Raw genomic sequence first — 13,834 nt, forward strand, 5'->3', positions numbered from 1 at the left:
ACGTGCAGAGGAACGCTGCCCAGCTCCGATGGCTCCCGGCGACCCGGGCCTCAGGCCGGTAAGTAAAGGACCGGCTGTAATTAAAACGTCAGATCTATGATAACAATGCTATGAACATTTAGAGCCAACGTTATTATGTATATGAATTAAATATTTTTCTATTTTTCTAATGTGAAAAAATATATAATATCCTTGTATCCATATTTGGGTAGACTTAACTCAATGCAACACGATTCATTCAAGTGATATCTGTTAAAGTGAATACACACCTTGCTCCGCGGCCAGGAAACAGGGAAACTTGGCCCTAAACATCGCTCACTGAAGGATCATGCGAAGCGATGCGTTGCGTTCGGAAGCCATTTCTCATTCTATCCTAAAGCGACAGCGCCATTATGTGGCGAAATAACAGAATTCAGCAGTGTTAAAAAAAATTATATAATTCTGTTAGAAAGACTTCTATTCTTGGTTTAAGTTCTAAACAGATCTGCTCACCAAGCAATGCTATACATATAAAGCAGCACATTTGAAATGTATAAATGCATTTAATCTGAATTGTTTTGAAGGATGTTTATTTCCAGGTTATTGAAATGGTAAGACATTATTTAACTTGAAAAGACATTAAAATACTTTTCTACATGCAAAAATCCATTTCTGCCATCGTTAGGAATTATAATTTTGATTAGTGTTCTTCTTCCACACCCGCATACAGATAGCAGACAACGTTTGGAAGAGAAAGTCTTGTCTCATCAAATGGATGCTAAATTAATCACTTGTAATGTCTTACTATAGCTGCAACCAAACCCATTCCAGAAACTTGATTTGGTTTAAAAGGTGTAGTGATTGTGTTTGCAGGATTAACCCAACCATTCCTCTGGTGTAAAGTGCATTCTCACTCTAAATAACCATTCAGATCCGGAGGCAATCACCAAGCCATGCACCACTCAGGCTTCAGATGGAAGAAATCACGCAGAGCATTACAGTTCTCCTTTCCTTTATTAGTAGAGATTCGTTAACTGTAAATTACAGCGTTAGCTACCGTTATCCCAGCGCACGAGTGTACTTTATTAGCATTGGCACAAACAATACACTTTAATAAGTTGAATATCCTCTCTCTGTCAAAGTCCCCGTGCACAACACGGTCCCCAATGCATTTAAATTAAATAAACTCAAATCAGCAACACATGTTTAAAAAGGCTCACAGAAGATAAACCAAAGTCAACGTAACGAGTGACGCTCCGCCTCGGAGCGGAGGTGTTGAGGTGTCGCAGCGTTCTCCTGCCTCGGTGCAAACTTCAGCAAATTAAAAACAGAAAGTCCTCCCTTTGCCTCGTTTAAAAAGTAAATCACCAGCATAGACCGTGTGGCGCGGGGGGGGGGGGGGGGGGGGGGGGTAAAACAGATGCAGTTGGAGCGGACGGCAACAGAAGTTCTGGCCGCGGTGGTTCCTGTTCACAACGCCGATAAAGACCTCGTAAAGGCGTCAGAACGCGGTTTGTCGAGTTTCAGATCGACAAAAAGATTCTGAACTGAGATGAACGGGTTTTAAAAAATAAAATAAAGTAAAGAGAAAGGAGAGAATAAGGCCAGCAAGCTCATTTGTACAGTTAGTTACTATTTACAGACTGTAAAATCATTTACCCTGAAATGATATGGGTTGTCTCCCTCTTGTGGTTTAAAATAGTCACCGAAAGAAAAATATATATATTATTATAATAATAATCACAACATGCTTTAAATGACTCCCAGTCCTAAAAGAACCATGCCCATCGCAAAACCAGTCCTGAACGGACACCAAGACAATATTTTAATATTTAATTTGGAACTACCTCTGATCCTGGGGAATGGAGACATTGGTCAGAGTCGGGGCCAATCCCACACAGCCCATCAACACCTTCTCTAGGGTGGCACGGTGCTGCTACAGAGACCGACTCCTGGAGCCCTGACCAGACAGTCCCAAGACGACCCCCGGTGAGACCACAGAACGCCTCACTACCAGACCACAGGACGCCTCACTACCAGACCACAGGACGCCTCACTACCGGACCACAGAACGCCTCACTACCGGGCCGTGTACCCCCAGATCAGACCACAGACCACCTCACTACCGGACCGTGTTCCTCCAGATCGGACCACAGGCTACGCAGACGCCCTCCGTCGAGGACATGACCCCGTCTGATGTCTCACGACGACACACTGGCAGTTTGAGCACACTTTGGGGCCGCAGAGAGAACGACGGATGGTCCATCAGCCAGCCGGCGCCGTTTGAGGCGTGTTCACGACGGTACGGCCTACAGGGGTCAGAGGTCAGTCAGCGAGGGCGTCAGGTCGGGTGAGAGAGGCGGTGCCGAGAGGCTGAGACGACAACAAGTAAACAAATAAATAGATTAAATAAAAGGCTTCACATGTCCTCATGGTATACGGTGATGCGATTAGCAGACGACTCAGCTTAGCGTCAACACAAGTTAAGAGTGCGCTACACATTAACGTTTTGGTAAATGCAAGTAGAGTAAGAAAGTAGCAGTGTTACAGTGAGCCCAACCGAGGAGGGACGGTGGGGGGAGGGGGGCGCGGTAGGATGCTGAATACCCCCGAACTAACATGTGTTAGACGGACTCCATCAGGTACAAGAGTGTGTGTGGGGGGGGCGGGGTGAGCTCAGGGAAGACATGGAGAGAGAGAGTGGGGGGGAGGGGGGGTCGGGGTCGGAGGTAAGCACAACCTTGGCCTACTTAAGCTTGAGCGTGCCGCTATCGCTATCCTAATGTGCTCACGGCTCAAGAGAGGGTTCCTCCTCTGACAGGAGCCGGCCGCCCAGCGTCAGCGGGGGGACCCGGAGCCGGCCGCCCATCGTCAGCGGGGGGACCCGGAGCCGGCCGCCCAGCGTCAGCGGGGGGACCCGGAGCCGGCCGCCCAGCGTCAGCGGGGGGACCAGGGGCAGACGCTCTGGTTTATTCATCGGCTGGACTCCAGGGACGGAGTGGAGCCACCAGGAGGGGTACAGACTCCAAATTCGAAAAGCAACGACGCACATGAAGTCAGCGGGTCTGGGGGTGAATGGGAGGGGGCCGAGGGGGTGGTGCTCCTGGGGACCGGGGTCAGAGGTCAACCGATACACGCGGCGCTGAGGACCCTCCAGGGTGTGTCGAACACTGCGTCACCGCCTGGGGCAGTGGAGGCTCCGTGCGAGTGACGTCAGGATTAAGCCTGCAGACACCTCGAGCCCGACCGCCGGACCACGACAGGAGCTGGGCTGTAGGGGGGCCAGGGGCCGGGGGCCGACACGAAGCGAACCACAAGGTCTGAATGAACACCACGGCCATTATTAGAGTCTGATTAAACAAAACACACAACATTTAGTCAGGGAGACGATGAGCGGCCTGACGTAAGCAGCCGTGGAAGGAGCGGGTGAGTTTATGGGATGTTAGCTCTGCCCCAGCCCAACCCAAGATCCACATCTGACCTTTGACCCTAGACCTTTCCCCTACCCCCACCCCCGACGAGTTTTGTAATCTTGGGAAGACGCGTGTTCTGCACGTCCGTGTCCGCGTGGACGTTGGGTAGCGGCGGAGGGAGGGAGGGAGGGAGGGAGGGAGGGAGGGGGGGGGGGGGTTCCATCGTAAATAAAACGCGTTTCCGACATCAGAACTGAAATGCATTCTTTTGCCCCCCTGCGAGTGTGTGTGGGAGGTGTGTGCGTGTGGGTGTGTGGGAGTGTGTTGAGTGTGTGTGTGGGTGGTGTTGGGGGGGGGGCCGTGAGGCGGTACTGTGGGGGGGGGGGCTGAGTGCCGCGCCGGTCCAATCAGGGCGTCTCGGCGCTAGCGGCCACGACCTTCTTCTTGGTCGTCTTCTTCACCACCTTGGTCTGAGTCTGGGGGGGGGGGGGGGGGGGGGGGCAGAGGGCAGGTGTTGGTCGACCGTTACACTCGCATTTCATCAGGTCGTTCTCAACAACTGGAAATATGCTACAAATTTGGGATGACATTTTCCCTATAAATAATTCACAGAATCGCCCACTGTGGGGGGGGGGGGGGGGGGGGGGGTTTGCTTGCAGACAAACAGATTATTATTTGGGGCAGCAAACATTATTACTACTACTTATTATTCTGTTGACAGTACAAAACAAATCCACGCATCGTTGGCGCCCTCTGGTGGCCGTGGCCGTTACTGTGCATGGATCAGGTTCGGTCTAACTTTGTTACAGCAGAACTTAAGGGCGGAGACGGGCGGGACAGCGTCATTAAACGCCCGCTCACCATCAGACTCAAGGTTCCTCTAAAGAGGCTGCAAGGCATGAAGCTACGCCTCGTTCTGGAGATATTGACGATACCTTCAGAAGTAGATCACAGATCACAGGCGTACAGATCCCGGCCTCGGATCGACACCATCATGGAACAGACTGCTGTGTAACGCTGGCCGCCCTGACCCAACCCCCTCCGCCATCACACCTCTGGTTAGCGATCTAAAGACTGATCCTCTATTGGGATGGATGACGGGTTGTTTGACCCCGGGGGGGGGGGGCTCCTACCTCCGTCTTGCTGGCGGCGGGCTTCTTGACGACCTTGGCGGCGGTGGTGGCGGCGGCGGCGCGCTTGGGGGGCTTCTCCGTGGGGTCCTCGTCCGACTGCTCCGTCCGCGTGTCCGACTGGTCTGAGCCGTGCAGCGAGGAGGCGTCGTCGGGGACGACCATGGACAGGGAGCGGGCTGGGGGGACACGGGGTCGTGGGGGTCAGACCGGTGGGGCGGGGTCAGGGAGAGGTCGTACCCCCCCTGGGTAACGTGCTCGTGACCTCAGTCGATTCTGCTGCATGGCCGGTACCCGAGCCCTCTTTATGTGGTTTATAAATTAACCCCGGGCCTTGAAAGCCGCTGCATTAACTATATTGTTGTATGTTATTTTCCACTTTTAGATTTTTCACAAAGAAGCTACACTGGGTACCCCCCCGCCCGTTCTGCCGACGACTTGAGTTCGCCCCGCAGAAGGGTCTGGAGAAGAGCAATACATTTCTTTCTGATACGTTTGCGGGAGCCAATCATCAAGCTGGCTTTTCCCCCTGGCGCGCTATTGGCTGGTTTAACACAATGACGACAGGGAAGCGACGGCAAGCAGCCAATAGCGTGCCGAGTCGTTTGAACTAGGCCCGTTGATCACGCCTCTTGTGCTGAAGAAAATGACAGCAGCCTCCCCAGACCAACGGGCAATCTACGATGGAGCTTGGTGTGGCTTCAGCCAGGCTGCAAAAAGCATGATGATGTTCAAACCCCTCCCTGACCCCATGCATAAATTCAAACAAACTTTAATTAATAATCCAAAAATTTAGAAATACAACTTTGTATTATTGATGATTGTGACCATACATATCAATTAATAGCTTCCCTCAGTACTCGTATTAATCTGCATCAGTAACACATCAGACCACACCTTTGACAGGATCCTCATGGCTCCCTTCTCTCTCTGTATTCAGACCGCAGCGTGTGCGACCCACACACAGAGGAGCGTCGGACACAAAGAGGCCTCTCCTCCCACTGGAGTCACATGCTCGGTCCCTCTCCCTCCCTCCCTCCCTCCCCCCCATCCTGAGCCAGCGTTTCATCTCTGGCGTTCTGCAGCAGCTCTAAATCACATGACCGCTGCCGGGCTGCCCGACCACAGCCCTGCTCGCCGCCCGCCCTGTCCTACTGGCACCCCGTCCTAAAGCCCCCCCCCCCCCCGCTGGTTCTGATGTAAACCGCCAGCTCTGGTGAGCGAGTCCTGGCCGGGCTCTCTGGGGGCTCCACACATTACTCCTCATGTGGGGCCGAGTCCCTGTTCATTCCGATCCCCCCCCCCCACCCGTGTGTTTGTGTGTGCGTGTTCACTCTACACGTCTGTGTGGGTGCGTGTGTGGGTGTGTGTGCGTGCTCAGTCTGCATACGTGTGCTCATTTGCGCGCGTGTGCGAGTCTGCTAACTCTGCGTGTGCGTTTGTTAACTACGTATTATCACTCTAAACGTGCGCGCTTGTGTGTCTGTCTGTCTTTGTCGGTCTGTGTGTGTGTTCTCACTCTTTGTTCGTGTGAGTGTTCTAACTCTGCATGTGCGTGTGTGTTTGTTAACTGAGTTCTTACGCTGCCTGTGTGTGTGATCACTGTGTGTGATCACTGCGTGTGTGTTTGTTCACTGTGTGTGATCATTGTGTGTGTGTTTGTTCACTGTGTGTGATCACTGCGTGTGTGCGTGCGTGTTTGTGCGTTCACTCTGTGTGTGTGCGTGTGTGTTTGTGCGTTCACTCTGTGTGTGCGTGCGTGTTAGTGCGTTCACTCTGTGTGTGTGTGCCACTCACTCTCCCGCCGGGTGCTGGCGGTGCGGGTGCGTGGCAGCGTGCTGGCCCCTGAACCCCCGTCCTCCAGGGGGTCCCGTCGGGGGCGGGCCTCCGTGGAGCGCAGCCCCAGGTCGTCGTCCGCGTTGATCATGGTCAGGTCCTGCATGCTGAAGCTCCGCAGCTTGTCAGAGAGAACCCCCTGGCCCTGAACACACCCAGAGACCCCCCAGTCAGAGAGAACCCCTAGTCAGAGAGAGCCCCCTGGCCCTGAACACACCCAGAGACCCCCCAGTCAGAGAGACCCCCCTGGCCCTGAACACACCCAGAGACCGCCCAGTCAGAGAGACCCCCCTGGCCCTGAACACACCCAGAGACCCCCCAGTCAGAGAGAACCCCCTGGCCCTGAACACACCCAGAGACCCCCCAGTCAGAGAGACCCCCCTGGCCCTGAACACACCCAGAGACCCCCCAGTCAGAGAACACGCCAGGCAACGACATACTGAATTTCGGCCGATGCTGCATAAACTAACATTTAGGAACAAGATAACCGCAAGATTAACGTCACCATCGTCTGACTAACGTGGTAACATCCCCCTACGTAGTATCTTATACTTTCAGGTAGCAGGTGATGTTCTGAATCTGGATGTGGCCAGTGCCGCTCTATACATACACCGTGGACACATCTCTAACTGCCTCAGCCCAAACGCGGTTTTCCTTTGCAAAACGGACCTCACTAACAAAACCTCACTATGATAAAAGGTCATCGAGGGCAACCAATTTAAAGAGTGAAAGCTCATGACACCTAATCTCGATTAACAGTCGTCAGGGTTTGAGTTCACAACAGTGTTGTACACTGAGGTTGGGATACTTGGCAGACGGCTCTAAACCTCCGAGTGCAGCAGTTGTGATGGGATGTGAAACCGCCCAATGGTTGTCCTGCAGGATAGCTTAGCTCCGCTAATGGGCTCCTGCCCGGCACGACAATCTGATCAGCGTCGGGACTTCTGCATGAATCAAACTTTGTTCCTTAAAAAGACGCTGTGGGCAAGTTTGCTCGCTGTCGAGAGAACTAGCGGAATAGCGGTGCAGGATAAAACGTCAACGCCAACAAAAATTGACACTCCCTCCCTCCCCTGTCGAGATGAAAGCACAAATCTGATTTACTGGGGGGATGTTTTCCCTTAACGGTTAAGGGAAGTGCTGCCCCTGGGCCAGCATTGAGCCGAGAGTGGTCGAACATCTCAGCTCCAGCAGAGGCCGACGCAGTCTACTGGAAAAACATCCTCACATCGCACTCCACTCACTAAGAGCCGACGAATCGCTGAGCCATTTCTACCTAATCACACTCAAACCAGAGCCCTCCAATCCTCTCTACAGCTTCATCAAGGAGCTCCCGAGCCCCCCGGTACGGCTGAGGCAGAGGAGTGTGCGTCTCAGGTGGGCGGTGAGTGCAGCTTACCTTGGTTGCCGCAGTGACGGCTGCGGTCGCCGCGATGTTGAGCCCCCTCTTGCCGAAGCGCATCATGGTCTCGTAGCTCTTGTCTTTGGCCTGGGTGATGTACTCGTCTATCTCCTGCCAGGGGGAGAGAGAGAGAGAGAGAGAGGGTCAGAGAGACAGACAGACAGAGTCAGAGAGCGAGACAGACAGACAGACAGACAGACAGACAGACAGACAGACAGACAAGAAAATAAACAGACAGAGAGGAGACTTTATTCAAGGCATTATCTAAGCCCCAGAATGGGTTGAGATATTGAGCTTAGACTGGTGCATTAATAACAATGAGGTAGAAGTGGGTACCTTCTCCTTGTTGGACAGGGTGGGGTGGACGAACTTGCGGTAGAGGACACTGGAGCCTTTGGTGTAGGGGGACAGGAGCCAGATGACAAAGGCAATCTTCAGCTCAAAATAAAACGGGAACCTGGAGACCAGAAGGCCGACAGGATAGGGTCAGAGGAGGGAGGAGACACCGGTAAGAACACTAGGGAAACTAGACCAGAACCACTTTGTGTAATGGATAGAACACTAGGAGAAGTAGACCAGACAGGAATGAGAACAGAAAACAATAAATATCACTTAAAAGGTTCCATTGATGTTTTCCCGAAAGCTTTTTATTTTTCTATAGATTAGGATATGTTTAGGATATGGTTTGCATAATAATTTAAATGGCAATTTTGGCCTACGGAATTATCTTATCGTGAAAGGTTGCAATTAATAAATAAAAATGTATTATAATCACATAAACTAAAAAAAAAGTGGTTAAATATATTGCAGCTCCACAGATTATTCATTGCATTGTTAATATTTTGTTCAAAGACTAAATTGCAAAAAGTAAACCCTAATATTGGGCAAAGTAATCACAATAAATGCTTGATCAACATCAAACCCAGATCAGCCCTACGGACTCACCAGGACAGCACCAGGTCAGTCACCGTCTCCGCCGTCGAGAAGAGCGCAAACACTATCCAGTACATCATCCACTTCACCTGCACACACACACACACACACACACACACACACACACACACACACACACACACACACACACACACACACACACACACACACACACACACACACACACACACACACACACACACACACACACACACACACACACACACACACACACACACAATCTGGAATCAGGTCAGGCCCCCAGCAGACCAGGCTGGGGCCCGTGTGGGCCGTCACGTGGGGGGGGGGGGGCTTCATGTGTGCATACTGGGCCACGTCCAGCCATACGCACACCCTGTGTGGTGGAGCACTCTGATTGCATCATGGTGCATGACTGAGCTCTCTGAGACAATGCGAGTGGAGGGACCGGGGGCATTCGATACAACGTTTATCAAATCAGTTCCACGGCTAAAAGGCGCCGCTACACAGATGCGAGGCGTGGGCCGGCCTTACATCGTAGATATTGTAGCGTAGAAATGCTTTTGGCTGCAGATAGGTCTGCTATCTCCTGGTGGATAAAGGGAGGGAAACGCGCCCCGGGGTGAAGATGAATCATTTAATCCGGCGCGGCTGAATCACTTAACCCTTTCTGCGAGACAAACCGGGAGAAGGCCGACAAACCGCCGCTCTAAAAATGGCATCCGCCCCTCACTTATTCGCCCCTTCACGCGGCCGCCTGCCAGCGCAGCCATTGAGAGGAGGTTGCTATGGTAACCCTCCAGGAGGAGGCTGTGGTCCCGGGAGGGGGGCTGGGCCAGGGCCAGGGCCAGGGCAGGACGCCATAGCCTCTCCTGCCGGTCCCTACTTTACATCTGAAATAAAGGAAGTGCAAGGCGACTTTGCATTCTGCTAGAGTTCTCCGGGCCGTCCGAGAGCTGTTCCTGCCTGCTAGTATCGGTTTCCTTGACCCACACGGGTACAGATGGACCATGCAGGCTGGATGGGGAGCCAAACCAGACAAATACATCCAGACAGCGCCCCCACTGGTGAACCACTCGTTACTGCAAGGCCCGTCTCAAGTTCCCATAAAGAGGAAAGTTAACCCTGAATCAGTTGAAGCCTGTTATGTTTGGGTCTCACCGAGTATTATGTTTTTTTAAGTTATTGTATAAACGATTCTCCAAATGGTAGTTTGATTGGCTGAGCTCCCTAAATCGATCAAGTGTAACGTGGGTTTTAACCAATCCCCTTGCCCCAATGTCCCAATGCATTATCATCATTCTTATTATCTTTCCCTCGCATTGCATTTTTTCTTCTTCGAGGAGATTCTCCTACAGACACTTGGTTTTCCTACCCTTTAACAACCTTATGATTACAGCAGGACTTGTTTTTGAAATGCAAAACAAAACAAACTTCAGTGAGGCGTCACAAACGTCTATCACCCTAAAAGCACCACAACAGAAACAGAAGCGTGCTGCCATCTCCGCTGCTAGAAGGAGGGTGTCCTGTGCGTCTGCAGGCCCTCGACATTGAGATTCCCCTTGCCATCCATTCCAGATCTAATCTCATAAGCTCATCTCATTAAATCACGACACGTTACGGTTCAGGTGGTTTTTGGTTCCGCCCCTGAACTTTGCATTACAAATGCTCATCTAGATGCGATTCCAAGCATACAATAATACTTTCCCTACGCATACATATTATGTCACTATTGAATTAAACTTTTAAATGACTTAACAATAGCATGAAAAGGCATGTCATGTACAACATCAGCTCGATGACATTATTATCAATTACCATAAACAATAACTGCGATACATAGCGTACAAAGCAAATCAGTGTCTGACCAGAGGCCGAGTCACAGGCAGCCACCGGGTTATGTAGTGGTCAACCAGGTGTCATGTTACCACACAGAAGAGGATACTCACATATTCTTTTACATTCTTAGTTTTGACAGCCTTGTAGGAGGAGTAGGCGGGGTAGAGAGTCCCAAAGGCGAGGCTGTGGAGAGAGAGAGACAGAGAGAGAGACAGAGACAGAGAGAGAGACAGAGACAGAGACAGAGAGAGAGACAGAGAGAGAGAGGTCATGTGTTGGGGAGCCTTGGGCTGTTAACATTAACAGTCAACCTGTGAAAAGAGAACTTGGATGGCCCCTGGATGTTAACTCGTGACACCGGACTAGCCTGTTTTCATCCAAGCTGTGTTTTATTTGTATGCAGCCTCTGAACTACTCTGCATGCCTGAAGTGAATGTCCCTCTCCAAACGTTCAGTGAGAACTAGGCCTCGATTCTTTCCCCTCTTTCTTCCCCCAATGGGACGGCACGCCCGTTACTCCAGCGACCTGCGCCCTGCCAGAGGAAGTGGCCTTATCGAGCTGCTGAGCACACAGCAGCACGGTGTAATCAGTTCAGGAAGGGCCTGCAGCGAGCCAGATAGAACAGGGAAGACACACAGAAGGCCTCCCGAGGTGCGTCACCGTGGGGTGGCGGCACACGCTGATAGCAACGCTGTAGACAGACGGTGTGGGTGGGCGCATGTGGCTGGGCCTTCCTGGAGATTTGTGCAGAGGCGACAGAATGCAGAATAGTGCGATGGCGCGGAAAGATGAGGACACACCGGCCCCTTCACAGGTCCCACGATGACACCATCCGAGGAGGCTGAATAAGTTATGACCCGAATACCATCGTGGCCATGATTCATCACTTCCTCAGCCTACCCCTTGAAGCGACAACGTGGGCCAGTCTCCTCAATGCTCCGGTCGAGTCAGCCGGCGTACGTCGAGGCCCGACCACCAGAACCCCGCGTGACTCCTTTGAGCGAGGCCCTGGCCCCCGCAGAGGGCACGGCCCGTCAGGGGAGCGTGTCAGGCCCGCGGGCCCGTACCACCAGACCCGCCATCGCTTTGAGGCTGACTCTCTCGTCGCGACCCGACTGCTCTCCCAGCCTCGTCCTCCCCCTCCTCTCTCCCCCTCCTCTCTCCCCCTCCGACGGCCGGCCCAGACACTGGGCTCCCACAAGTTCACTGGAGGACTCGAGTAGACTCATGTTTGTAGACGCCTTTCAGTCAGAACACAGGAATGTTTACCGTTAAAGAAGGGAGAATTGAGTGTCCTGGATGAGGGAGAGTTACTCTGATCAGGTCAAATTAGGAAAATGGGCTTAATGGAAAGCAGCACATCGAGTCACATCGTTAGACTTCCAGACACACATGAACCTTAAGCCTTAACTGATCCAAAAAAACCTTACCGAACACACAGTGTGTTATCGAAGTGAGTGAGTGATAAGAGCTATAGATAGATAGAATTACACAGATTATATCAAGCAACTGTGCCTTTCCAGGGGTGTTAACATATTTTGGAAACACAACGTTTAAACCCATTAGAAATGTCTAAATCGAATCAAAACTAATTGACAGAGCAACATGGTCAATCAGGACCAGGGGGGATGACATCAACGTTGCTCACAGATCACCAAAACAACCCGATCCCTTCGTAGGCAGAGGGAAACATGGCGAAGGATGACTCGAGTCATCTGGCATCACGAGGGGTGCAGGTGGAAGAATCACATCCCAGCCTCCCGAGTTCAACGCAGGTCCAGTAATGAGGCTGAATGGGTCTCTTCCGTGCTTATGTCACAGGCACAGCCCATACCTGACCAACACGTCTGGTGTTCCAGTATCATATTGAACCACAGCATGGCCCAACCACACGATGCCTGCTATGCATCATCTCATATGCGCTCACACCTATGGTAAATTAGATCCCCCACGTACAGACAGATAACCGAGATATATTGGCGATGCATGGCGTGATAAACAAGTGACATTTGTCCATTTAGATGGCAGTGTAGTTCTGTATCGCATCCCCTCACCCGACCAGCAGGCTAGCGCCCCAGCTACCCTAGACAGACATCCACGTTGCTGTACCACAGATCATGAACTATGAATCACTACCATAGCGTGCTGCCCCTCTTCATCCACTCGCTCTGGAACTAAAACCCTTTGAAAAAAGAAACGAAATCCGTGTCATGATGACATACAGCCTAAATAAATGTCAATCACCACCAAGCATATGCTATGCAGCTGCAGCGACATGCAGCCCCAGTCGATGGAGCGCCGCTTGATGTCATAACAAACACACAAACACACACACGATCCGAGGGTTCATACTTACACTACGATCCTCGAGATGATCCACGACACCATGTTGGAGTTGGAGGTGAGCTTTCCTCTGTGAGAATGGTGCCTAACGAGCTAGGTGGCCCCCATTCCTCCGCGACCGTGTGTTGTGATGCTGAGGAAGCCGGCCTGCACGCCCCTGGAGCGGTGGAAGCTGCTGTGGACCGTCAGGTGGGACGCGGACGAGAACTGCTGCAGTACGTCGCAAGCAGGGAGAGGATCATGAATAATAGCGGAACGCCCGTTTATCGCAAAGCAATTTCCGGTCCCTTGTTTCCTGTTTGTTGTTAACGGCCGTTTAGTGCCTCACCGGAGTGGGAAGATTAAGGAAACGACAATAATACCGACATGGGGGAATAATATGTTTTTGTAGGCGAAATGTTGGACAAAAGCAGCCGAAAAAGGTTGTAAAACGGATCTCCCTCGTGTCGGAAGACCATCTCCGCTCACGCCGTTAAACCAATGCAACTGAAAGTCCCACCTTCTCTCGCGCCAATAACGCTAATTTGGAGCATCGCGTTCCGTTGTCGTGAGAACGAGGCGACGTTGCCTTAAAGGGCCACATGCATTCATTTAGGACTGGCCTTAATTTAATGTAGTGCCAAATGGTTATGATTATAATTAATTAACTAATTAAGACACTTAATATATAGAGCTTTATGGATCTCCATATCTTTATATATCCAGGTGCATCAACCAAATTTCTCCATATTGGTTATTATGTATAATATAATTATACATAAAAATGTCCCAATACGTCAATGAATAATATCAAATACCAATTAAATACCCATGATCGATTTCTTAAGGAGTTAGGGTTAACATTACAGCAATAATGGGCATTTGAGTTAGTGTACCTTATTGTTTACCCATTTCTGTGACCCACTTAAAAGCCCTGCAGGTAAGTCTTGACAATGGTAATTCACAGCAAGTTAAAGGGAGCGGGGAAGTATTTTAAGCG

At 51.3% G+C, this 13,834-nt stretch overlaps 1 protein-coding gene across 1 annotated transcript; it reads right to left on the reverse strand.

Moving 5' to 3' along the window:
- Window positions 1–3,789: 3,789 nt before the first annotated feature.
- Window positions 3,790–13,761, reverse strand: reep2 (receptor accessory protein 2). The gene is made up of 8 exons (XM_056600171.1): window positions 12,869–13,761; window positions 10,622–10,694; window positions 8,706–8,782; window positions 8,097–8,217; window positions 7,758–7,871; window positions 6,320–6,503; window positions 4,526–4,701; window positions 3,790–3,868 (listed from the first exon to the last, which is right to left on the reverse strand). The coding sequence occupies exons 1-8, from the start codon at window positions 12,898–12,900 to the stop codon at window positions 3,800–3,802; spliced, it is 846 nt and encodes a 281-aa protein (XP_056456146.1). The 5' UTR covers window positions 12,901–13,761; the 3' UTR covers window positions 3,790–3,799.
- Window positions 13,762–13,834: the final 73 nt, after the last annotated feature.

The sequence above is a fragment of the Gadus chalcogrammus genome, chromosome 10, assembly GCF_026213295.1.
Source record: "Gadus chalcogrammus isolate NIFS_2021 chromosome 10, NIFS_Gcha_1.0, whole genome shotgun sequence".
Taxonomy (NCBI): Eukaryota; Metazoa; Chordata; class Actinopteri; order Gadiformes; family Gadidae; genus Gadus; species Gadus chalcogrammus.